General features: G+C 43.1%; 2 protein-coding genes and 1 non-coding gene across 4 annotated transcripts in view; all 3 read right to left on the bottom strand.

Moving 5' to 3' along the window:
• LOC118227987 (FERM domain-containing protein 5) overlaps positions 1 to 8,853 on the bottom strand; it is an 85,191-nt gene extending 76,338 nt beyond the window's left edge. For both annotated transcript variants that reach the window (XM_035419137.1, XM_035419138.1), the window contains exon 1: positions 8,503 to 8,853. In XM_035419137.1, coding sequence (XP_035275028.1) covers positions 8,503 to 8,604 — 102 coding nt within the window. In that variant the 5' untranslated portion in view covers positions 8,605 to 8,853. The remainder of the gene's footprint in view (positions 1 to 8,502) is intronic.
• A 2,400-nt stretch (positions 8,854 to 11,253) lies between these two features.
• trnah-gug lies at positions 11,254 to 11,325 on the bottom strand. The gene has a single exon. It is a non-coding gene; the product is annotated as a tRNA-His (tRNA).
• A 3,554-nt stretch (positions 11,326 to 14,879) lies between these two features.
• Positions 14,880 to 27,264, bottom strand: LOC118228177 (coiled-coil domain-containing protein 39-like). Its single transcript, XM_035419513.1, has 18 exons — positions 27,052 to 27,264; positions 26,191 to 26,310; positions 25,203 to 25,349; positions 24,746 to 24,904; positions 24,383 to 24,475; positions 24,108 to 24,236; positions 23,445 to 23,636; positions 22,419 to 22,522; positions 21,834 to 21,966; positions 21,162 to 21,356; positions 20,447 to 20,611; positions 19,840 to 19,977; positions 19,127 to 19,335; positions 18,458 to 18,581; positions 18,201 to 18,357; positions 16,684 to 16,790; positions 15,934 to 16,074; positions 14,880 to 15,128 (listed from the first exon to the last, which is right to left on the bottom strand). The coding sequence occupies exons 1-18, from the start codon at positions 27,139 to 27,141 to the stop codon at positions 14,880 to 14,882; spliced, it is 2,652 nt and encodes an 883-aa protein (XP_035275404.1). The 5' UTR covers positions 27,142 to 27,264.
• Between the last annotated feature and the right edge of the window lie 209 nt (positions 27,265 to 27,473).

Below are 27,473 nucleotides of genomic sequence, written 5' to 3'. Positions count from 1 at the left end.
GATTGGATAGACTTCCAATAATTTGTTTAATTGTAATTAAAGCCAAAGGAGGCTATTTTGAGGAAAGTTAGGGGAGTTCCTAACATTATCTGGCTGAATGTTAAACCATATTTATATTACTCACCAATGGCAAATTCATTGTAGTGTGGGAAATAATAACCAATTGCTGCATAAAATAACAGCAGTAAGCTCTGCAACCTGAATAAGTGTTCGGCCTCCAGCGGTGAACAATCAGAGAAACACTGGGACACATCCATAATGGCCGAACTACCCAGCACTTGCTTCATATGCATTTATGAAACATAAACTACAGATGATCCTTTAGCACTGAGAATTACAGAGGTGTGTGTGTGTGTGTGTGTGTGTGTGATTCAGTCAAGAAATCCCTGTGCATTCTAAAGCAGCCTTGCCATCCAGCTGAACAAACAGCGGCCGCTCCAGTTGTGCTATGAGCATTCTCTCCCTTTGTGTTCAGAGTGTGAGACCAGTGCTGAAGACTCCTCCCAGCAGGGCTTTCCAGTCAAAATGCTGCACTCACTCACAATGCTCCAGAAGACAAAACAAACCCCATATAGAGTCTAAATAAAACCTTTATATAGATTCAATTACAACAACACTGGCTTGCATTTGTAACCTTGTGTGAAAAAATGTGTGAAATATGAGCTGAACACACACATTACAAAATACTATAACTAGAATATCGGTTACAAAGCTAAACTGAGCATTGCTTGGTGGTGTCAAACTTCATAAATGCGGGAAAGTTAACATCTGACGCCTGAAGACCAGTGAAAACCTCCTGTGAAGTGTTTATACAATGGCCATTCACAGCTACAAAGAGCATTCTGATGAACCAATCACAACGCAGAACTGTGACCTGCTTTATACGCGCACCAATCGCCAGGGTCCTATCTGTCACAACTTTAACTGCAGGCCAATTGAAATGCTAGGACCCACCGCTTAGGAGGGATGGGAATTCCATTCATTGAACCCATTCACAGACCAAACCCTTTTGCGACACTTCACAAAGTGTATACACCAATTGTGTGAGGGAGAAAACGTGGAGATAATATGTTTCATGTTTAATCATATTAAGCACGAGCATGACAGCGTGAAATTCATTCCTGCCTCTTAGCGGAGGAGGACGGCTCATTAATCAAAGAGCGTGCTAACGGGACGCCAGCGCACCATGGCAGGCTGCCATGGGAACCGGTCTTGGGGAACAGGAAACAGGGTCAGGGGTAGAACTTGGGTTCATGGGGGGCACGGCTCACAATCACCTGATGACCAGCAAGTTCAAGTAAAAGAGCACAGCGGTGCAGCCGCGGTTCGACAAAGCCCCTCAAATTGAAATGGTGCCTTTCGGAGTACATCTGTCTCCTACCACCACTGCTGCTTTGCGAGCAAGAATCGTCTGTCCATTGTTGTCCTTTGTGCCGGGGGATGTCCAAATCCGAGCGTGTTGGGGGCGCTGCTGGGGAATCGCCGTGGCAACAGGCAAAACTCTGGCACAGGGCAAAGACGTAACACCCCCCACCACCAGCACCCTGGATCCCCACGGTCACCAAGGAGACGCCCTCCGGGTCGACGGGAGTGCACCCTTCGTGCTGTCACGCTGTGCCAGTCCTCTGAATTCCTGGGTTTTCCCCTATAGGAAAGTGCTGCGGTGACACCCAGATCCTTCCCAGAAAAGGGCTCACCGAGTAACTGACTCACTGCCTGACTGTAGCAGTAGGGCGGTAGGAGGAGTCCTTCAGCGGGAATGCATGTGGGACTAATTCTTTCCTTGTACCTTTCTGATCTGCTTAACAAATCCAAAGATGCCCGCCTTTACCGTCAGATTATACCTTTGGGGAGTTCAACTGATATAACGACACTATCAACTTCCCTGCTAAAACAATTCAAATACACAGAAATAACAGTTCTTTTACATTACATTACATTTATTTGGCAGACGCTTTTATCCAAAGCCACGTACAAAAAAGTGCATTTCATGGTCATTTTATCTTTTGAATCACAAAAGATCACTGGATAACACACAGGACTACTAGTATATGCATTAATTTAACATGTGTTATATCAGACTTTTCCAGAATGAAGATATGAAGAAATGCATTTTTAATATGATAGTGTTCAGATGAAAGACTGTAAAAATGATGATTCAAAGTCTAATTCTTTCACAAAAATGATATGAAAATGAATCCATGGAACACAGACACAATTTCATTTGTTTTTCAGCTGAATGTAATCATTTAAATGGTGATATGTCTTCATTTTCAAAGGAGACAAAATTATATTCTCCATTTGAGACTCTCACTTATCCTTCAGAAATGTAATAAAACAACAAAAATAAAACCCATTATTTCCATGGTTACCGAATGGATCAGCTGAACATTTACACCTATTCTAATACTCTGGCCTGGATTCAGTCAATGTTCATCCAAAACATTGACTGACAGGGGAAATGGTGACTGAATCCAGGCTTCTAAATTCAGATGTGAATCTGTATTGTGGGAAGACTAATGGTGATCCCAATACCACTTGAATAATTTGGCCTAATTCAAAAATACATTAGAGGCAAAGACAAGCGTATGTTTAAGAGGTCCTAAATCTAAAAACAAATTATTTGAAATTAGATTCTACAATTCTCTGAATCCAGGGGTGCCATTTTGGTGGATGCAAGAACTGTTTGGTGGATGCAAGTCGCCTCTATATTCACATGGGTCAATTTATGGAGTTTAAATGTGCGCAACAATCTTCTCATTCACACAAAGTGTAGGGGATTTTACTCTCATTAAAAAATAGGCTAGAATCAACAGAAAAGGCTGAACTTTCCACATCACTGAGACATTGTCACTGTAATCTGTAATCTCATACAGCAGCAAAAACCCGCCAGAGGCTTAGCATAGGGCAGCTCCACTGTGTGGATTAACATGTTTTTAGCAGGATGCCTTAAAATCAAAAAGACACAGCTTTCAAAAATTGAGCTGTGGTGAAATGCTGTCGATGCAGATAACCAGGGGGCCTGTCTGAGACACATCCTACTCTATATCGGGCCCGAGTTGTTGGAAATAAATCTCCTTAAAGGGCCAGCGCAACCAGCCCGGAGGATCACTATGGACAACATAAGAGAGTTCTCACTTAGCACTGAATTCATTTATTTATTCATTTATTTATTTATTTACTTGCTCACCAATCTTGAATCATATGAATCACTCTGTGTCTGTGTAAGAGCATCTATCTACAGTCACGATTTTATGGGATGATTTTAGTTTCCATTTCAAATGAAAAAAGCTCAGCTCCTCTGGCAGCGTGAGTCTAGTACTGTTGAAGCAAAAACTATTTTAGCTCACAGTATAGTCTTCAGAGGACTGAAGCAAAAGTATATACAAGGATTCAAAGTCTTGTCATAAGCAAGCAAAAGTAAGAATTTTCGGTTTTTAACATGTATTGTTTTTCACATTTCCTGGCAATAGCAAATTCCAGAAGCATAATACATTTTAGGACTGCATTAAAATTATGCTGGAGGGCTGCTTTTGGGATTGAAGACAGAGCCTTGATTTTATCACAGCTCAGCAGAGTGTGCTTGACCCGTGTCGCAATGATGCCTAGCACAGTAATGCTGACCCCAGTGAGGCAGGCTGCCAGTAGGAGGAGGACTGCCAGTATGAATCAACACTGTCTGATGACACGAGACACGTCTCCCACAATGCACTGTGGCAAACATCATTCCAAGCCCATTAAAACACACAAAACCCTGTGCATTTCTCTCAGGCTCTGATTTTCCATGTGCGAGTTGGCATGAAGGGCAATGGGAATCACCGCAATGGATGCCTCTTATCACATCCCATTCATTCAGACTGAATGCCAGTATGCCTACTTCACATAAAACAATCAGCTCCAACTCCTAATTATACACTGCAAGGCTAAAACAAGTGGAGATTGCCATCTGAGCTTGTTGTCAGTGGTGAGATATCATCTTAGAAAATCTATCGAGTGGGCAATGGCTGTTGATTGGGAACTAATGTGGACTAAACAATCACCCTCAATTCTACATTTTAAATCTTGATTAACCTTCAGCAAAGGGCTTTTACCCACGGAGCCAATCATGGAACAGCAGGGTGTGACTTCAGGACAACTACTGCATGAAAAGAAATTGCGAAAAAAGCACAAATTGAACCACATACCCACTGTAAATCACAGCTACATTCTGCAGCTTCATACAATTAATGATTAATTATGGCGTGGCATGGAAGAGCACTACTGCCTCATAGCAAAAAGGTCCTGGGTTCAAATCCCAGCCAGGCCTTTCTGTGCAGAATTTGCATGGTTTTCCTTTGGCTTCCTCCCACAGTCCAAAGACATTCAGGTAGGGTAACTGGAGACTCTAAATTGCCCATAGGTATGAGTGTGTGTGAGTGAATGGTGAGCGAATGGTGCGTGTGCCTCGTAGTAGACTGGTGACCTGTCCAGAGTCTTTCCCAATGCATGCTGGGATAGGCTCCAGCACCCCCCGCGACCCTGACCAGGAATAAGCAGTATCATAAAAAAGTCAAAAAAGATCTCCAGCACCACTTTTCCTTCCCTATTGTTGTCACATCGGTTATGCTAACTGTGCAATATTCAGAAAACCTGACTTAATCTTTTCTTATCCTTGATAGTGCCAATGAGAGCAGAAAAAAATGTGCTTCGCTCGTTTATCCTGTCCTCACAGCATTGGCTTAGAGACCAGACTCTGGAAAGTCAGACCGTCAAGTAGAGCACTGTTGATTTGGTGCATAGAGGAATCCTGCGTCTCTAGTTCTCACCCACATGGCACCGCTGGGCACCCCCCACCTCGCCAGAGACCAGCGTGGCGCTGGCTACGGCGGCCCAGCCGCCATTCAAGGGTGACCCGAGGATGTGAGGAGCCTCTAAATGATTTGGTGACGAAAACGTGGCAGCGGCAGCGTCGCAGAAGGGAAACTGCGAGGTCTGGAGCATGGCGGAGTAAAAGATGGCGCTTCTGTATCAGACTCCTCTGAATGCACACTCCCCTATCCATACTTACTGTACAGCAAGACATCCCCAATTCATCAGAATCACACAAGCACTCAAGCTAAGCCAACAAAATGATTCCCAAGCGATTTCTGCTTTTAGGTAATATCAAATTAAATCAGCTTTACAAGGTCTGACTACGCTGTGTGGCATTTTCTACTGTGCTTAGCGAGGCATGGCATCCAGTGTTCAAAGCTGCACTGGCTCACCTGTTCTGATTACTGTAAAGCAGGGTAAACCACTGGCCAGACAGGACAGCTGCTCCAGCAGTTTAGAAAAACATCTGGGCTCAGCAGAAAGAGAAAAAATTCTAAGAAATCCAGGAGGCATTGGCCCCTAGCTTTATGGTGGGAATATAAATCTCAGAGAGAAAGGGTGACCTAGTTATTCCAATCAAGGTTCATTCCCCGCCTAGGTGTCCCCCTCAAAACCATGGATCACCTCCTGTTGCTTGAGACAGATCGAGCACAGATCAAGAAGGGGCACAGTCCCTTCCCCCATGGCTGCCAGGGTCGGGGGGGGGACCTGGGGGCAGGACCCTCTGGCGAGAGAACAGCGGAGGTAGCCGCCATGTCAGACTGCTGGAGTGCACCTTCCCACCTCTCGCTCCCTTTGATGCTACACTCCGGAACGGCAAGCCGAACGCTGCTGCTGCCGCCGCTGCTCACAGAAACACCTGCAGGGCCTTTCGGCCCACCTGACCGCCCCCCCCGCGACGCCCTACGAACAGCCTACGAGGCACAGTAGTGTTTTTTTTTTTAGCAGGAGATGTGTTCTCGCACAGCCGGCCTCTTCAGTTCACACTAAACAATTTTCATTCACCGTGGATTTCATCTTATTTCATTTCCAGTAATCATGCCGACTCCCGGATGAAAGAGTAGTCTGCAAAGCTTTGTTGAGCATGTCGACAACAGATTCGCCTCCTCTTAATATCAAAAAGAGGAAGAACGCTAACCCAGTAAGGGTTAGCAATTGATCCCTCCCAAAGAAAGAGGAAATCCCCGTCACAACAACATAAGATGTAGTTTTTATGTCTTTCTCAAACGTGGCCTTCAACATTTGAGTATCAGCTCTGTCAGATCCTTGCAGCACAGAAACGATGAGAGCCTTGAGGTGCCGCATCTGCTGTGAGAAGGATACAGCAATTCCCCTGGTAAGATCAATCCAGGGAGCACCCTACCAGTTTCTAAAGAGTCAGGTACCAAGACGCAAACTGACTCTAATCGTTTCTGATCAGTGTTTTCTCTTCCATTCATCTCAGACTGAAACAGAATAAACACAACTTTAGCAGCAGGACCCATGCCAAAGACAAACCACCAAGGACAAAACCACCAAAGGTACACATCAGCACATGGTATGACTCACGGCACCCACTGACGTAATCTCATATCACCTTATTCTTTGGCCCAAAACACTGCCACAGACTTTTACAATAAATATAATTCCACTAATAAATTATTTATATAGACAAGTCTAGTTGGAACAGGGACATTTATTCTGAAAGGGACTTAATTTTTGCCAAAAGCAACAATCATCAGGCATCACTAGAGACCAGGAACTGCAACAACCGTTTCTTCTCCAGGTATTATTCTCAAACCATATACGGCTGGGAAGCCACAGTTATCTTTTAATACCCCTAGGGCTCAATTATCCTTGAGGCTCATAGCAGAAAATTGTCATTTTATTGTTACATAGGGCCATATGTTTGGGATTGGTGATGACTGTAGGCCTACACTTGTCTAGGTAGTTAGGCTATATTACAACTGCATAAAATATGTACAGACAATCGTGCAAGATAGCAAATATTATTGATATGTTTTGTTGCCTTTCTCTTTGAGAAGGCCAGTCCCACCAAGCAGAGTAGTTGCATTGTTAAACATACTGCCCTCCGTTATTATGGGTTTCGTGCTTTAGGGGGGTATAAGAGAAAATAGGAGGGACTCCTACTCAAAAACGAGTTGTTCTATAGTCTATCTTAAAGTTATGGGCAGCACGGTGGTGCAGTGGGTAGCGAATCCCGGCCAAGGTCCTTCTGTGTGGACTTTACATATTCTCCCTGTTTTCTCAGGGTACTCTAGTTACCTCCCACAGTCCAAAGGCAGGTAGTGAAGAGTCTAAATTGCCCATATAGGTATGAGTCTGTGAGTGAATGGTGTAACCTGCGATAGATTGGCGGCATGCCCAGGGTGTATTCCTGCCTCTCCCCAAATGCACACTGGTATAGGCTCCAGCACCCCCGCAACCCTGGATAGGCGGGTATAGATAGCGTATGAAGGATAGCTTAAAGTTATGGATACAGGTTTTATAGCCACAATTTCAGAACAGACTGTATTATTTCAGAACAAAGACTAAAGAATTCCAATGCAATACATTCTCATTTGAGCTGCGCTAGCTTCACTGCTGTTTGCAAGAGCCGTCGGAATTACATATTTCTTATTACGGAAGCACTTCGGAATGCCTGTTGAAATGTCAAGAAGAGACCAGTAGAGCGTTTTATCCTTGTGTTACCCCTCTGCCCCGATCGTCCATTTAAATGGCACTGATAACGCAGAACGAAAAATCTAATTACAAACATCCAGAACACTTGACACCGCACAGCACAATGGTCATAGAAAGATGAATCACAACATTCGACACAATGCGCCTTTATCGTAGTGCAGGATACTTTGCAAGGTCAAATAACCATATACACGGTGCCTTGTTCCAGAGCAATAGCCTACATATTAATGAGGGCTGTTTACCTGTAGCCTATTCTAAAGGCAGGGCACAGCTAATAAGTTTCCACTTCACGTATCAGCTGTCGTCATATAGCTGCATTTCCTGAAAGTCAGCCTTGTAATTTTTGTACATCCAGTTAGATCATCGTTTTGTTCACAACTTCTGTCAAAATATCTGGAACCTAAAAAATATACGGACACAGGGGTGAATTTAGAGCACCGAAGACCACCTCAAATAGGCCGTCTGTTTTCCCTCCCTTCTTTGAACCTGTCATAACACTGGATACCTTTCGGTAAAGTTACACAGGTAGCAGCGGGGATGATCGAGACCCTTATTCTAGCCCAATCGAGACGGAAACACAAATGCAGACAGCTAGCTCCCACTATTATGCTTTATTAGACCACTCCAGTCGTCCGCCGTTAAAGCACAGACGTATATTTACCCAAAAGATCACCCTCCACAAATGCATTACAAAAAGGCATTCGCCCCGAATCGCAACATCATTGATCAGTTAGGATACAGTATGTAGCTGTTCTGAAGCTACATTGGCGACCTCATACAAATTACATGGATAGAGACGCGGGACCCGCGGGATGCAGATACCTGCTGCAGTTATCAGACAGTACCAGCACGTTTCTTCCCTGATCACAAACAAAGCTTTGGTGGTCGCGGTCGCCGTTTAATCCGCACAGGGAGTAGCTTTTATAATGGTAGCGGTTTGATTTCTACCAGTAGGCTATTTAGACTGACCTGGATAGTGCATGTATATTCCGTATCATCCAGAAGCCTGACGGTGCAATTGTATTCTCTCTCCAGATTTCTGATGCTTCCGCTCATCAGTCGACTCAACATCTTCTTACACAATTGCTGGTCTGCGTCTGGGACCAGAACAATAAACTGAGCACAACATAGAAGTAATGTCACATTTACGCTTTCTCCGGTCACCCAGCTGAATAACAGTAGAAGTTTGCAGCCAAGACGCAAGGTTTAAGCATCGTTACTTGGTTGATGCAAACACGCTGGCAGGTCCGCGACTGTGTGCAACCATTGAAACACGGTCAATTCCGCTCCTAGTGCAATCACTGCTGGGGTGTAATCAGAACTGTGTACGATTCACCATTCACCGACTGCTACTTGAGATGTGGGGCGGGTCTAGCGGTACAGAGTGGCGTCACCGAAAACCAATGGAAATAGTCTTTTTTAGTAAGTGGCATTCGGAACTGGCAACCGAGAAACAGGAGCTTGATTCGCTTTTCTTTATGTCCAATTGCAGAAGGGCGGGGAGCAAATTTGGAATCTCACTGTCTCTCGTTTTTGGAGACCCGTCTGAGGATGCTGGTAGGCTATACTGCGGTGTCGCTCCCGTGCCACAGATTTTGATGACGATTGGTCACACCGGACGCACTCAGCGCAGTGCCTGATATCAAGACTGAAACTCTCTTGCAATTCTATTAAAATTGTTATTTCCGATTTTAAAAAGGCATTCATGGCAACCTACATTTAAAGTGAAACTAATGTGTAATGGACTAATCTCCATGTGGCACAAATGCTTGAGAGTAAACTATAGCAAGTATTGACATAATTCTGTGCTCAAATAGTATTTGCAGTTATGAATGGGTTATAAAGTATTACAGGGTATTCATTAAATTACAACTCTCACGAGGATGCACGAGTAAACATATTTTAGCATATATACATTTAAAATACGTGAAGCCTTGATTAATTTGTACTAGACTACCTAAAACCCTTAAATACAACATACCCTTAAATGTATCATTCTGAAAAAAACTTGCATATGGAATTCTGTTGGCAGTTGCATGTTAGGAAATAATCCACCATACTGCAGCGTGTACATTGTAACACAGGGTACATTTAACATATGCAAACGATGTAATTTGTCACATGATTCGCTAGGGGGAGTCTGAATGCTATGCTACTGCCAGCCCGTCGCAGCTGGTGGTCTGCTGTGTTGTCTGATCCATGGTCTGAAGGTGTACTTTGTCCGTGGTTTGCTGTCTGTGGACTGCCCTCTATAATTGGACAATGTTCAAATCTGCGGCTCGGTTAAAAAATAGATCCCCCGACTAAAATCCTGTGGGGAATGGCAAGCACGCAGAAAGAGTGTGTGAAATAATCTAGGAACTGAGTGCAAATCCGACACAGGGACTACAACTAACGTTCAGTTATCTGAATCACATTAAGGCCTACTCAAAAAAGGAACTGGCTCCTCCTGGTGGTGGTTCACCAACGGTACAGGAACATCATCACCAGGCTGCAGACTGCAGAACGGGGTGGGTGTCTACTCTTATGACTTCTCTTTTCGTACACTATTGAATTGACTTGTTTTCCCAGTTATATTTGTTAATTATTTATAATCTTTGTTTTGATACATAAAATGATCAGTAACATTGTATCTTATACACTTACTGGCTACTTTATTAGGTACACCTACTGTATCTAGTACTGGCTAGGACTCCCTTTTGCCCCCAGAACAGCCTGAATTCTTGATGGCATGGATTCAAAAAAGCGCTGCAAACATTCCTTATGGATTTTGGTAAATGCTGAATCTACAGAATCATGCAGTCCATGCAGATTTTTCAGCCACACATTCATGCTTTGAACCTCCCTCTGTACTTATTCACAAAGGTGCTCTATTGAATTGACGACTGTGCAGGCAAATGAAATGAATTACCCTACTGGGCGTATCCATCTGCAAAAGGTTATATATAATGTTTTGATATATAGAATTATCCTTACATTTAAGGATATTAAACATGGTCAGCAACAATGCTTAGGTATGACATGGCATTCAAATGAATGATGTGGCACTCAATTGGTATTAAGGAGCATAATGTGTGCCAAGAAAACATTCCCCACTGCTTCCGTACACTAGAAGCAGCAACATTTACCATTGACACAAGGCAGGAAGAATCCATGGATTTATGCTGTTTATGCCACATTCCGAGCCTGATGTCACAGCAGAAATTGAGATTCGCCACATGAAATGTCCACTGTCGCCTCATTTTACTGTTCTAAGCTGACAGGAGTGGAACTAGGCGTGGTCTTCAGCTGCTGTAGCCTATATTCAAGGTTTGGCATGTTGTATGTTCAGAAATGCCCTTCTGCACAGCACTGTTGTAAAAAGCTGTTGTTTGAGCATTTGTGGCCTTTCTGTTAGAGGTGAGAGGAGAATAAGTCTGCCCATTCTCCTCTGACCTCTCATTAACAAGATGCTTTTGGCCACAAAACTGCTTTTCACTGGATGTTTTTTTGTTCATCACACCATTCTGTGCAAACTCTAAACAGTAGTGTGAATAAATCGCAGGAGGGCAGCAGTTTCTGAGATGCTGGCGCCACCACATTGGAAGGCACCATTTTGGAAGTGAATAAATGAAATAACAAGGGCTTAATTATATGTAATACAGTCTAAGAAGAGTACCCTACTATTTCTATATTGACTTTCATTAAAATGACGCCCATTGCCGTGACATTGTTCCACAATGCCGTGACTCGGATTCGAACCGAGGTTGCTGCGGCCACAACGCAGAGTACTAACCACTATACGATCACGGCGAGCTACATGGGCGGACACGCGCCAGTTGACTATGTCTGTTCATGTGCACTCCATTCCACAGCAAATCGAGAATTAATATTTTTTTCAAATCACTGTTGAAGATCAACACGTGCTACTCTGAAATAAACAGTATTGTATTTTTCAATCACGGTGCGCCTTGCTACTACTTATTAGTTAACATTACAGACTAGAAGTCCGGATCAGCGATAAATAAAAGGCGTGGCATTAAGCGAGTAAGGCGTTACAATTTCGTTTATTAAGAAAAATGCTAATATTGTCCGCCATGCGTAAGGTTAACGATTCTTTCTTTCGTCCTTCTAATTAAAAAGCGAACATTTCTATCAGATATGTTTATATTCAGCTGCAATACTTTGTTTCTGGTGGCAGGTTTTCGATGATGATAGATGTTTTAACATAGCTTGTGTTTTGCGATTGTCGCATTGTTTTGCTCTTCATGGCGTTTTGAAAAGTATCAAAGCACTACAGAATACACTTGCACTACGGGCTAAATGAGTTTAAAACGTAGGTGTTTGCAGAAATGTAATTTTGCCCGCGTGTTGTGCATGGAAAAATACACGTACAATTTCAGTGGAATCGTGCATTGTTATTTCTTTGTCAAAGTTGTACCTTTCAGCCCACGAATTGTAGAAGCATCAGTTGTCCACACAAAAGGCTATTTTACCAATTGTTTAATATTTTTTTAGCCATAGGTTGCTTTTACGTTTCAATAAGGTTTTGTTTCAATAAGAAATATTTAATCAATTGTGTGAGAACTAACTTATAGACTACTGTTGGCACAAGGTTTAAAGTCCCAATGTGTTAATTAAAAAAAAACAAAAAAAAAAACATTGGTGTATATACAAAATGCAAAAATAAGTATTCTTCCTGCTCAGTGCTTTCCGTGGCTGCATCGTCATAGTGACATTTATGACTTGTGGACACAGTGGCGGCACTACTAGGTTTTTCTCTGGGACTTCTTGCTTGGGGTGCTCCTGCTGGTTCCCGAGCCCCCACGCCTGCTGTCCCGTGGGGGAGTGGCGGAAAGGGCACTGGACACCCTGATCTGCAATCCCAGGTCCACCATCTTTACACGGGGGGACCGCTGCCCGGAAGTCCTGGGACCACCACTGAAGAGAGACACAGGCGCACACACGCACCACAGACGTAACATGGACTGAGCAGCATGGAAATTACTTTCACGCCTACTGTAAGTAGATAGCGCTTACACACACTGTATACAGTAAATGATGGCAGCTACTGCAATATGAAAAAATATATGGAAACCAAATTATCTAAAGTAATTTATTAACTATTTTTTCATTGCAGTACCAGGATGGTAAGACGTCATCTTACAGTAGCAAAGGCTTTTCCCCTATAGTTTGAGACCTTCCTGTGCTTACAGATAATACTGACAACATGTGCAACATGCACACTTGGTGGAAACTACAATTAGAGAGAAAAATTTCATTTAAAATAAACAGATCACAGTATGCATTTTAAATGAACGTTAAATTTGACAATCCTATGATAAGCACAAGATTGTAAAATTGCACTTATTCTCCTAGATTAGAAAATAGTGCAATAACCATGAAACCTGCTGACACTTTTGGAGGCTCTTGGTAACCAGTACCACAAATGATTTTTGGAAGTGGTCCTAATGTACTTGTTAGTGAGTTATGCAATTTCTCAGCAGAATCAGCACAGGGACATCAACTAGCATTACGTTAATAACATCTACCTACTAACCTGCCAACACAGATATTTTGTCTTGTGAGCTAGAAAAGGATAAAGTGAGAACTGGTCTGTTTTCACAGAATTTTTTAGAAGAATGGGAATTTTAAGCACACAACTTTTTCCATGACTTTTCCGAGACTTTTTGAGACAGGAATATTTTGAGAGACTTGGTGTCTTTGCTGCTTACCTGATGGAGGACACGGAGCTGCGAGCAGAGCTTAGGCGGCTAGCTGGTTTGGGTGCTCGTGGGGCGGGAGACTCGGCCCTGAAGCGGATACTGCTGTAAGACCTAGCAGACAAAACACACGCAAACATCCAATAAGAATTACCTTCTAATACACAAAACACACGCAAACATCAAACATCAAATAAGAATTACCTTCTAATACACAAAACACACACAAACATCAAACATCAAATTAGAATTACCTTCTAATGAAACAACCAGCACGTCTGACTTCTAGGAAGAAATCAAGCCTCCTGATAAAATCATTTTGCAGTCTAAATTTAACTGAATAAGGGTTTCAGGATGAGCCTTTCCTGGATCATGAGACCTGGCTGTGCTCCTCGCTTACCTGACAGGAGATGTGGCGCTACCAGCAGAGCTTATGAGACTGGGTGGTTTGGACACCCGTGGCGGAGGAGAGTCAGCCCTGATGCTGTTGCTGCATGAAGACCTAGCAGACCTGACGCACACAAACACAAAGATGTCACAGAGGTCCAAGGTGCAGGAGATATTTTCCTCCTTATATCAAATGTATACAAATTTGAGGCTTTTCATATTTATTTTTAATTAAACTAAAGGACTAATTTAACACATTTATTTGTCTCTCTAGAGCACAGTAATCCAGTTTATACAGTGCCTTTTAGATTTAGGTCTTAATCTTGTGGTAGTGTAGCATACTGGTTTAGATAGCTGATTAAAATCCTGGCTGTGGTACTACTGTGGTACCATTGACCCTAGCTTTTGTTTCTGAGTGTTTCTGTAAATATTTAGCTATTGGCTCAACATGTATTATATAGAAACCGACATCCATGTGTTTTCTAAGTCAACACATTCTAATGCTAGCATTGTGAGTGCTTACCTAGCAGAGTGAACAGGTCTGTAACCAGGGGTCATATGAATGGCTATCGGGAACACAGGTTCTGGCAATGGTAGGTTTTTCTGAGGAAAAAACCCAGAGCATATATGCTTCAGCAAATAACATGAAGCAAGCCTGCGGTGCTTATGTGTTGAGTAAAATTTCAGTTTCCTCCATAGTTGAGTGCAGCCAAGGATACATTCTCCACCAAAACTTAATGTGAAGCCACTAGTTATTTTAACTCTGCAATCCACCTGCTAAATTTGCAGACTTTGAGTCAAAGGAGGACATCTCATGTACTATTTGTGCCAATGACTGTGCTACAACGGATGCCAGATTGGCTAGAGAGTCACATGTTAATAATGAGACACTGATGTCCTATTGAGCCCCCCCCCCCCCCCCACTCGGTGAGACCATGGCTGATTATTTGCCACACTGCTTGGCTGCCAGTCACAATCTGTAAAGCAAGGTCTGGATTAAAATAACAGACCCATGGACTCATCTGGTCATCAAAGGAGATCACAAGTAGGGGATGACACATAGAAACTTGACACTACGGCCAATTTTGTGTCACTCTGAGTGGCTGCTGGAAAGAGTTGACACTGACACAGGCTGGATCTGATATAATACCGTCCATATACATGGAACATGTTTTTTAACGGCGTTAGCTACCCAGATATCCCTGCATACACTTATTTTTGTCACACTGGATGGTGTGTCGGGCAGTTTTCCCTGGATCACAAGCTGGGCCGCTGGCTTTCATGGATTCCCTTTAACAGGGTTCTGATACTGAAAGCAAACGGTACCTCCTGAAAATGCATTTGCAGCACAGATCTCAGGTCTGGGTCATCATCCATAGCCTCAAGCAGCATCCTCTCCACAATTTTGTTGAAGTCATTCAGCTGACAGAGGTCTATTTCATATTCCTCTTTGGTCTTGCTTTTGGTCTTCTTGGATGACCGGACATCCCCAGTCAGTTTAGAGCACTGAGGGCAGAGGTGAGAATTCAGCCTTTCCGTTTATATCCACTTACAATTATTTAGCACATGGCCTTATCCAGAGATAAACGTAGATGATAAAGCAAAATATGGGACATAACAAAATCGGAACAAAGTGTCACTGTGAATACAATAAAAATCCTGTCACTTTATGTTCTTTTCAGCAATGTCACAATTTTATACCAAGGTTCCAGCGCCATCTCAGGAGGAAACTCCTCCCGTGAAAGGCCAACTTTAAATCTCACCTGTACCTTTCCAGAGGCCATGTGGCAGACCCTAAGAACCTTCTGGAAGATGACTTTGTGGTCTGATGAGACTAAAGTTGGGCTCTTTGGCTTGAACGCAATGTGCTATGTCTGGCAATGGCAGAATTGCACTGGGGTTGTATTCAGCACGAGAGCCTGGAAAGCCTGCTTCCATCAAGATCAGTATGAATGGAAACAACTACAGGTTACTACAGGTTAAACCCAATGCAGTCCCCAAGAAATCAGTGTTCAGGAAATATGCCCAGCGCATGGCATGCTGTGAGCTGTCGCACTGTCAAAATGGCATTTCCGTCCTTGATTTTGACGTGCCTGAGCCATTTGGCAATTTCCTGACTCACCCTGTGCCGAAGTGGGAGGAGAGTCACTGCTGGGGGTGTGTCAGTCACAGTCGAGGTGTATGAAACAGTTGCCGGTGAGTACCACCCACTTCCCCATTTCTTATTGTGATATGCATTAAATGATCATTATTATTAAGAGAAAATGAGTAAAAGCCTTGAAATCCTCATCGTAATCTTTAAACGACAAACCTGCTTTGTGACCCTTTCCAGCTTTTCTTTCTGAGTCTCCAGTTCTTTGTTCAGGGTGAGGATCTTTCTGCAATTCTCATCCCTCTGTTCCTTTAATGAGGCCTCCTCTTGATGGAGGCTATCAAGTGTGTTGTTCATGCCCTGAGGGTAAGATCAGATTTTGCCTCATTTAATCCTAATGGTGGCAGACACATTTAACTCACTGTCCCATCAGCAGCAAGGACGAAATGACAAGCTACTCCGCCATTATTAAAGCGAAGGTTAGCAGCTGGTGGAAAGTCTGTGCTGAACACCACATGCACTGCACTCAAAACTATTCATTATAGCCATTAAAGGGAAACCAAGAGGTTCCTCACTGTAAGTGAACCCCAGGTATAGAGCTTAGTGGAAGTACAATGGCTTACAGGGTAGATTAATAAATACTCTGTCCAATTAAATAGTTTCCCTGTATTTGATTTCTAAAAGAACAATCTGTCATCTGCTTTCTGCAAGATTCTCGCTGTATTACATAGTAAATCCATTGGCAACAGTACCTACCGCAACTGCACCAAAGGGGACTACATAATTCTACACTATATTCTTTAACAATACTATGGGCCTTTAAGGATTCAGCATTCACATTCAAGTAATGCATCTAGTATCTATATTGTGTGGCATTTGCTATGCAGAAGTGCTGCTTTAGACTAATGTAGCAAAAAAGAAATCTGATTGTTAAAATTGTGTGATTGACACACTGCCAATCAGACGCACATCGATATCCTGTTGGAGTTCTCTTATCTGCCTCATTTTAAAGCTGTAATTCTCGTCCACAGCCCTCTTCTGCTCCTCGAGCTGCAGATGTTTTTGATAATCCTCAGCTGTAACACAGAACGATATACAGTGACAGCATTGCTCCTCACCTTACTTCACCTCGATATCAGTCACCGCAAACTGGAATCTAGAGATCTGGCTTACTGAGTCAAGTAACGGTTTTTATGGTTCATTTTAAGAGTTAACCCTAAAGATTAATAAATGCACTGGACAGGCTGAGAATACTGAAACTGTGGTCATAGACGCACTGGACAGGCTGAGCAAACTGAAACGATGGTCATTAACGCACTAGACAGGCTGAGCAAACTGAAACTGTGGTCATTAACGCACTGGACAGGCTGAGAAAACTGAAACGATGGTCATAAACGCACTGGACAGGCTGAGCAAACTGAAACGATGGTCATAAACGCACTGGACAGGCTGAGCAAGCTGAAACGATGGTCATTAACGCACTGGACAGGCTGAGCAAGCTGAAACGATGGTCATAGACACACTGGACAGGCTGAGCAAGCTGAAACGATGGTCATTAACGCACTGGACAGGCTGAGCAAGCTGAAACGATGGTCATAAACGCACTGGACAGGCTGAGCAAACTGAAACGATGGTCATACAGTAAACGCACTGGACAGGCTGAGCAAACTGAAACGATGGTCATAGACACACTGGACAGGCTGAGCAAACTGAAACTGTGGTCATTAACGCACTGGACAGGCTGAGAAAACCGAAACGATGGTCATAAACGCACTGGACAGGCTGAGCAAACTGAAACGATGGTCATAGACACACTGGACAGGCTGAGCAAGCTGAAACGATGGTCATAGACACACTGGACAGGCTGAGCAAGCTGAAACGATGGTCATTAACGCACTGGACAGGCTGAGCAAGCTGAAACGATGGTCATAGACACACTGGACAGGCTGAGCAAGCTGAAACGATGGTCATTAACGCACTGGACAGGCTGAGCAAACTGAAACGATGGTCATAGACACACTGGACAGGCTGAGCAAGCTGAAACGATGGTCATTAACGCACTTGACAGGCTGAGCAAACTGAAACGATGGTCATACAGTAAACGCACTAGACAGGCTGAGCAAACTGAAACGATGGTCATTAACGCACTGGACAGGCTGAGCAAGCTGAAACGATGGTCATTAACGCACTGGACAGGCTGAGCAAGCTGAAACGATGATCATTAACGCACTGGACAGGCTGAGCAAACTGAAACGATGGTCATAAACGCACTGGACAGGCTGAGCAAACTGAAACGATGGTCATAGACACACTGGACAGGCTGAGCAAACTGAAACGATGGTCATAGACACACTGGACAGGCTGAGCAAACTGAAACGATGGTCATACAGTAAACGCACTGGACAGGCTGAGCAAACTGAAACGATGGTCATACAGTAAACGCACTAGACAGGCTGAGCAAACTGAAACGATGGTCATTAACGCACTGGACAGGCTGAGCACGCCGGACACCTTGCGGTGCTCTCTTCTGCGGCTGATGGCGTGCAGGGTGTTCTCCAGGGCCTCGATCTCCGTCTCCTTCTTACTGACTTTTTTGTCGAGTTTGTCGCCTTTGCGCTTGAGCTCCTCCCTCTCCTGAGCAGCCTGGTGAGAAAGGAGCCGTTTCACACGTCAAACAAAGTTTCACCAAAGGCCTGAAAAGGAAAGGAACACCTGAGATGAACATGTTTTAGGAAGCGCTCACCTGGACCATGTAATATTCCAGTGACCGCTCTCCCTCTCCATCAGCAGACATGATAGGCACTGCGATGGTCTCATATTTTGTCTTCATCTTGTCGATCCGACTCAGGTTTTCGTTCATCCCCATTCTGATTTGTGATTGCCATGGTGAAAAGCAACGTTTTATTCAAACCGATTAAGTGTTTTTTCCACTCTATGAAACACGACATCAGACAATATTTGAAGACATTTCAAGACATTTGAAGATATCATCGATATGATTGTCTATAGCCACGCTATAAAAAAAGTATTTCTTTTTTTTGAGGATAAAATATACATAAATGCTTTTAAATAATAACGTGTTAGCGATAAACAGGTGTTAATATTTTAAAATCTGAATATCTATATAGCTATATCTTTATAAGCATTACCGCGTGCACCATGTCCGGCCTGCTCATTTGAGAGACTAATCTGAATCCTCTCTCTGCCACCTTTTCAATTTTAGTTCTGCTGCCTCACAACAACCTCTGTATGCTTTGTATGCCATTTGGAATGCACAATCATATATATACACAATCACATAATCATAATATATATCCTCATTACTGCAATCTGAGGGCAGACAAGCATATCATAACATTACCATTACTTATTCAGTGACCATGTGCTCTGATTGAGATGCAGAGAAATGTACCTGAGACGCTGGGTTTCCTGGCTGCTTATCTTCACCTGCGTTTGGAGCACGTCTCTGTTAAAGTCCACCTCCAGCTCTTTCTCCTTCATCGCTGCCTCTAGATTCATCCTCTGTTTCTCCAGAGAGATGACGCGCTCAGTCTCGCTCTGCAGCCGATCTCGAACCCGTTTCGCGTCCAACTTCAAGAGGTTATCCTCCACCAGGGATTCCTGTCAGGAGCCATCAGATATGCATAAGCACTACCATACTGCCAAACCACAGTACCACTAGGTAAAGGGTGCCTTCAGCCGTTTTCAAAATGGTGACACTTAGTTTAAACGACTACTTGCATTATTGTGTGGTTATCACCAAACAGTTTTTTCTATAGTCAGCCTGGAAATGCATCCCAGGAAAGCGTTTGGTTAGATGTGCAGCATAGTGCAGGAGGTCATTATGTCGACTCATAAATTGTCCCAGGGTTTAGGCTGATTCACGTATCCTTAAGTTTGACTAAATTTAAGTGTAATTTGTTTCCCTTATTATTTTTGGTGGCTGCTGTATTCACCAAACTAGGAAAAAAATATTTACACACTTGCAACACCTTGATGCAAAATTTATTTTACTTGGATTCAAAACAGGAGGCTGAAAGTCGATTGAATCCAGCACTAGAAAGTATTTTTGCACCCTGTCTGGTGGAGAATGGGGATGGTGTCTCTAGTGTTGGGTTCCTTCACCTGATTTTTGGCAATAAGCTTCTTCAATTCCCTTTCAACAATCTCATTACAGAGCTCCATTTCCACAAGCTTGGAGGTCAGATCTCTCCTCTGTGCTCCAACCTTCTCTACTGTTTTCTTCACGCAGCGACTCTCCACCTGAAACCAAGGGAAACGCTCACTAATTACCAAAAAAACAACAGATGTTAGCAAAGGTTTACCGGAAGCCATGTTATTGCTGGCGAGCTTCACTGAGCTTCAATTTCCTCTACTGACAGTGATACCGTAATACTAGTTCAAATAGCGATGAAGCATTCCCAGCATCCCATCTGCCACTACAGCATATGCATACATTTTAGGCAGGTATTTCATGCAGAGTGCATGATGGGCAGGGTGAGAGTGGTAAAGGGATTTTACAGAACACTTAAATTTGATCAGCTCAGCTCCATTTGCCTTAATTAACCCCAATGGGGGAAATTAATTTAGTGTTTGTGGTAAAATATAACAGCAGTAAAACATACGCATATCACAACATACAGACAGTGGCATGACACTGTGCTACTTTGAATACCACAGACATTTTGTCCTCCGGTATGGAATAACAGCCAGGGAATAGTAGAGCGGGTACCTCCAAGCTTCTCAGCTGCTGTGACAGCATTATGGTGGTTCTCTTTTTCTCCTCTATGGACTTAGACAACGCAGACAGCTCCAGTCTAAAGGCGTGGTCTTCCTCAGAATTCTGAACTCCTTTCAGACGCCTCAGCTTCTCCTTCACCACCTTGATCTGGCAGTCCTGTCAAAAACATAAACATCGGTCAGTAGAAAGCTCCTCGGAAACACTCATTTATTTATTGTACAGTAGCTTATATTAGGGATGGTAATTTTCAATTTTTTTACAGGTCGAGTGATCGTAGAATGAGCTCGATTCCAAATCGATTCCTAGCAAGGCAAAGGATCTATTTTTAGAATGCATCTTGGCAGGGCAGCACAACTCTTTGTACATAAAATGTATTCACGCAAAACAAAGCACATCAGCACCCAAGATTTTCCATTAAAAATTAAAATAAAGTCTTAAAAGCTTAGCCTATTGTGTCAGTAAACACAGTCAGTGTGAGATATGATACAAAGAATTTTATTCTCAGCTTACAAATGTTGTGCGCCTACAAAACCAATGCGTATATGTATCTGTATCTGACTGTGGCATGAAGAGCAGTCACTATCTTGGATGGTGCTCTCAGAAACAGTCTGACTGAGATTTCTCTATCTTCAGCCACTGATTTACAGTGCCTCCCTCAAAGTCAAAGCAGGTGTAAGAAGGTCAAAGAGGAGGGCAGATCCCTCACCTGGCTTTCAATCAGCTCCTGGTTTCTGACGTAGTCGTCCTCCGCGTTCCTGAGGTGACGAAGCAGGTTCCTGAGGACATCTTGGGTCCTGGAGATCTCGGCCATTAAGTTCTCCTCCTTGGCTTTCAGGGCCTGCAGGTCCTGTATCTTCTGTGACAGCATCCTGTGATGGTGATGCGTCGTAGACTCCAGCTCCTGCACGACAAAATAGCGGTACGAGAAAGAAAAGAATTACAAATGTGTGCCAAGAACACCGCACAATGGAGAGGAAATGCTAAGAATTATGATGGACATTTAACTGTGATGGGGCAATACCTGTGATATTACAGTGTACTTTGAGCTATGGTACATATAGAATCTCAGCATCTCTGGTAAAACTCTTTAGTCATTTTTAGGGGGACAAAATCCTATAAGCTGGTACTAAACCATATTATCAGCTTTTATAAATTGGTTTCTTGTAATCACAAACTTATTTTGTGAAAATGTTTGATTTCTCTGGATCATGAGAGTTAAATTTGTATATTTTTTATAACCTATTCTGTGTGTTTGAACTGGTTTTAATGTTATCTTGTTTGAAAATCAAATGTAAATTTTAATTTGATTAAACTGCACTGAAAAAAATGAGAAGAGCCGTGTTTGGAGACAATATTTTTTCATGTTTGGAAAACTCACGGTATTGGCCAGCTCCTCCTCCTCCAGCATTCGCTCCATCATGGAAGCCGCTCCCTCCACACCGCTGGCTGACTCTGTCACTTCCTTAATTTTCTGTTCCAGAGCTGTGATGAGGAGCTTGGCATTTTTCAGCCTGTGCACAAACGACACACACTCATTCACCACACTGCTGATCACAATGATCATTTGCCCTCTATTCCCCATTAAAAACAAATGAGCTTTACTCCCTCAGCAGAGTCACTGAGCATTTTAAATGAACTACAGCCAGGGTCTTTACCAGGAATGATATGTACATACTAATTATGCAGTCAGACACAGTCCCTTCATTACTTAAAGCCATCCGAAATAGTTTTTGTCTAGTTCTATAAAATAGTAAAATGACATCCCATTGATCATAGTTAACTGCCTTTGAGTTATTCATCATAAACTGAGAACATGGTAGCTTCGTACATGTGTGCGCAGGCCCCTTCAGTTGCTTGTCTGTCTTGAGTGGCACCATCTGCACAAGGGCAGCGGCGATGCAAGTGATACCACTGCCAGCCAAGCGCTTGGCATGTTCCGGAAACATGTGGAAATTCTGCTTACTTGAAGCTTTTATCCTTCTTGTCATTATTCTGGCTTGCCAGCTGCGACCTCATAGCATCTACTTTGGTAGCCACCTGCTCCACAGTGCTCCTTAAGCCTTCAAACTGAACAAACGGAGAGACAGTTGACCCCAAACCCTGGTCTCTGAAGAATCACAGGGTCTGCAATCTTTCAATCTAGTCAGACACTGGACCATCCCATTCAAAAAAATATTGCTTCAATAAAACCAATCCAGCCTCTCTGTCCAGGCCTAAGAGATAGCATTACAAATGTGTTAAAGTCATGTAGTACTGTAAGAACCTTACCGGGCAGTAAGTGGTAGCCAGAGATATGCAGTTCTGTCAAACTGCAAACTAAGGTATAGTGGACTACAGCACCACAAATGCGATTATATTTATCACAGGTGTTCATTTCTCCCTGGGAACCCAAGGCTATGTAGGATGATGGATAGAGAACTGGCCTCATAACTATGAGCTTGTGAGTTTGGTTCCTACCTGAGGCGCTGCCCTTGTGTTCTTAATAAAGTAATCAAAGTAAAGGCAGCTTTTAAAGGCAGCAATAAAGTAAGGCAACTTTTTGATTGAATTTCCAACTGTCAAAAATGTTGAGGAATTAAATTATAAATAGTATAAGTTGCTCTGCCAGAAGCCTGAAAATCTAAACACTTTTCACTGACTCATGGTCATGGTTTTATGGATGTACTAGTCTGTATGCATTTAGAATTTGTGCTTTACATTCTTGTTAGCATAGTTAACTTTTACTGATATAGGGCTGTTGCATCTTAACTTGCTTGTCAGGAAATGCTGTTAGTCAGGTCTAGCACCATTGGTCATATTAATCAGGTGAAGGCACTTTTGTTTCACCTATACTGTAAGTCACTCTCGGTAAGAGCATCTACTACATTAACGTAATGTAATGTGATGTAATGGGACAGTCCGTATCAGGATGGACACTTTAAAGGAGCAGAAGTGGCTGTCAGGAGAGGATCGTGCTCCACCATGGCGTCAGTGGCGCCGGGGCACTCACCTCGCTCTTCAGTTGACCGCACAGGAACTCGTTGTCCCGAAACTCCGCCCTCAGCTTGCTCGCCAGCAGCCTGGCGGCCGTAAACTTCTTCTCGCACTCCTGGTTGTTGCTCTCCTGGATTTCCAGCTGTCTCTTCTTCTCTCCTATCGCTTCCTGCCTCTGTCTCACGTCCTGATTCACTTGAGAGAGAGACTAGGACAAAAAACACAGATGAGCGTGTTAGCATTACATTACATCATCCCTCTACGTAGCTGACACGCTATTTCAGAGCAACTAAAACAGCTTTAAATTTATCTATTAAATACTGTCTATTTACATATGTGATTTTTTTACTGATACTCTTGCTCAGGGGCACACCAGGACTGCACCTCCTGGGATTTGGGCCAGCAATCTTTGTTAGTACAGTTCCCTACACAATACACTTTACTGGAATTGAGCAGACCCTCTCATTCAGAGTGACTCACAATGCAGACAGCACTGCTTCCCCAAGATAGCATTTTTCTTGCAAGCTCACTGCATTTTATAACCGCAGGGTCCCCAGATATCATGCGGAAACTGTCACACTCATGCTTGGAGACCAGAAAAAATTAGCGCGCCTAAACAATGAATGATTCACACGCGCCATGCTCAGTGGTGCACTCACTAGCACCACCTTGTGGTTACCATGATGCACTGCTCCAAATCGCCATCTCTCTTGCGCATCTGCTCAATGGCATTCTCCCACTGATGAATGAGATCTTGCCGCTCACTGTGGGCCCTGTGGAAATTTTCTGTGACCCTATCCAGCGCCACCTGTGCTCAAAACATAAAACATGATTAAAACAGAAACCTCAGGAATAATTTAAGCAACACACAGCAGTGAGTGCCAGTGACTGACGACCCTTGTTGGCTTGACGCCCACTCGGAATGGGTGACAGGCAGGAATCTGAGCTCTCAACCTGTGCCGTCATTGTCTTGGTCCACTCCTTGTCCAGGGCCTTGTATTTCTGGTTGATCTCCGCGGTTGTTTTGTCAATATTCAGCGTGAGTCCCTGCAGTAGCCAATGGCAAATGAGCATCAAGCATACTGTCAAATCCAGAGTTTCAGCGCATCCAGTATGTCACTTACAGCAGTGCTATGCAGTGAGGCCCTGGATATTAGATTGTTATGAGTTTCAAAGCTGATTCCCTGAAAGGCTTATAATCTACAATTACAAACATATCAAAAAATGTTCAGCTTGTTTTGGGCATGACAGTTAGTATCTTGTTCTTTACTTCCTTGTCAAGTACCCTCATGCAGTGGGATTGGTTTCGCGTCTGACCTTTATTCTGCTCTCGTCCTGACGGCAGTATTTGACCAGGACCATGGTGTCTTCATCCTCCAGTGCAAATTCCTCCAGCCAGTCATCCAGTGTCTGCTGATCCCAGTTCAGTTGGTTCTTCATCTTCTCCAGCTTCTGAGAGCCCCTGAGGATTTCACTCTGTGGCAAAATACCAAGAGAAACCACAGGAAGAAGACCAAGTACAGTACACGTCGTTATCTACTTGTGTTCTTTAACATCCCAGTAAAATGTCAAATGAACAATTGAAAGGCCATTCCATTAGAATGCTGTTTGTCCTATTTCACAAAGGTATGTCATATAGCACAGTTTTGTAAGCGATGCGTGTCTCTTTTCAGTCTCTGTCCCATCCAGTTTGCATTGTTGAACTACTCCCGTAAGTTTGAATGATGGGAGAACTTCCAATCATTTAATGTAATAGAAATGGGTGTAAATTCACCTCCAGTGTGTTCTTTTTCTCCCTCAACAGATGAATGTCCTTCCCCAGCTGAGTGGCTTCCTGCTGCAGGCAGCCCATCTCTCTATCTGCAAGGGCCTTGAAATGCACCTCAGACTCTGCCTCCTTCTCCACAGCCTCGGAGAGCGCCTGTGCATGCACACATGCACGCATGCACACGCATGCACATAGAAACACAAACACGTTCACAGAGACACATAAACAAGCACATAAACATGTAGACACACACGCACACACAAAATATGCATAGACAAATTTATGAGCACACGCACTAGCATGTGCATACATACACAGATAAGACACATACACAATCACAGACACATGCAAAAGGGAACATACAATATATTACTTTGCTTCATTAATCCCAAAAGGGGAATTCACATTGCCACCAGTGCAGAATATTACATTAAAATTGAGACTTTAGAAAGATAGATAAAGCACAGTATAAGAAGACATTAAAACAACGGCTTAAAGAGACAAACAAAAACACGGGGGGGTGGAGGCTGCCACCAACACACAAATGCACAGAATATCCAATGAACAGTGTGCATACTGCAGTGTACAGGCCTAGGAGCTAGAATACAGTTTGCTGCTGCACTGAAATGGCAGTAAGGCAGTAGGGAGAAAAGACTTCCCGGGCCACTCTGTGTTGCACCTAGGTAATGTAAAACGTCCAGTAAAAGTGCTCCTTGGGCTCTTAAAAGACCCATGCAAAGGATGACCTTTGCGCTGCAGTACAGTGTGCTGTTTTTTCTTAGTGAGTTGCTCTGTAATAATCTCCAAAGAGTCAGGGGGATATTAAAATAAACAATGCTAGCCAGTAATGGTGTAGAATCTTCAAACTGCCACGTTTTAACTGTACCGCATTCGGTTCCAGTTATATTTTTCACAAGTCAGCAACAGTCCCTTTGGAGATTTGTTTTGAACACCCTATCCACATTATTATTTGTGAAAGTGTAGAACACTGCACCTGGGTGTGAAGCAGCTCCTGTCTGATGTTTTTCAGAAAATCTGATAAGGCTTGGATTGTCTCTTGGTGTTGGCTGATTTTGTTATCCAAGTTAGACTTCTCTTTTCGTTTCATCTGAAGCTAAAGAGTAGAGACAAGGGTTAGGTCAGAGTATAGGCAGTATAGCATACAGTAGCCTACATTTTGCCAAACACATTGTATGTGCTATGTTGGCCTTTCCTCACATTAAACATCATACAGGAATGACTCCCACATAGGGATGACATAACACACAGAGCCTCCTGCGTGACTATGTCTGTATTAAAGAGCACTGGAGCCTTGTGGTAAAAATCGATCCAATCACTTTTACTTCAAAAGTTCTAAATTATCTTTCAAATTAATTAGTCAAAAATGTTATATATTGTATCCTATATTTTCTCAACAAATCAGCCTGGGTGTGCTAAACGAATAAGCTGTGTTTTAACTAATTCCAGCAATAATAACAATAATGGTGATTAAATAATTATCAAATGTGTTCCTTACAGTTACAGAAACAATCTTTCAATAAAGAAATACCTACATAAATAATGTTTTTAAACCCTTGTAAGTACTGTGATATTTGTAATTATTTTATTTTTCTGCATTAAACAGCTGCACATTCACACTGACCCAAGATAAATATGAGATCACAATGCATACATGCTTCCAAAGTAAGTTACTAAACAACCACTTACAGCAATAGTGGGTGTGGGAAAAAGTGTCAAACATTAACCATTTTAGTGAGGCTTCCGAGCCACTGTGCTTGAAAGAAAATGCCAACTAAACCGAAAAATTTCAAATCGGGGATACTTCGCAAGTAAACTCGGGGGTAGGCCTACTCACCTCATTTTCAAGTGCTTGGTTTTCAGCGTTTGCCATCGGAACGGAGTATATATCACCAAAGCCCATTTCAGCAAAAATTGCGTTTGCCATTTTTCCTTTGAAGTAAATCGAGCAACAAGTATAATTATCACAAATTCTTACAAGTAAAAACTAATTCGTTCTATTGAACTGGGACAACACAACACCCAGAAAACCTGTTGCGGTAAACTAGGCTAAAGCACTGATACGAACAATCTGCAGTGACTAATCGGTTGGACTGGAGACTATTGACCATAAGAAGAACGCGCCTAAAAGGCAGTTCGCGGTGCTACATCGCTTTGGAGCCGTTGCAGAGCGCTAGGCTGCAATACTAGCGTAGCCTACGCAGCTATCTGGTTTGCTAAATCGTTGTATTCTCATTGACTGACCATAGCTTACTGTAG

The sequence above is a fragment of the Anguilla anguilla genome, chromosome 5 (genome assembly GCF_013347855.1).
Source record: "Anguilla anguilla isolate fAngAng1 chromosome 5, fAngAng1.pri, whole genome shotgun sequence".
Lineage (NCBI taxonomy): Eukaryota > Metazoa > Chordata > Actinopteri > Anguilliformes > Anguillidae > Anguilla > Anguilla anguilla.
This window is presented reverse-complemented; position numbering and strand designations above follow the sequence as displayed.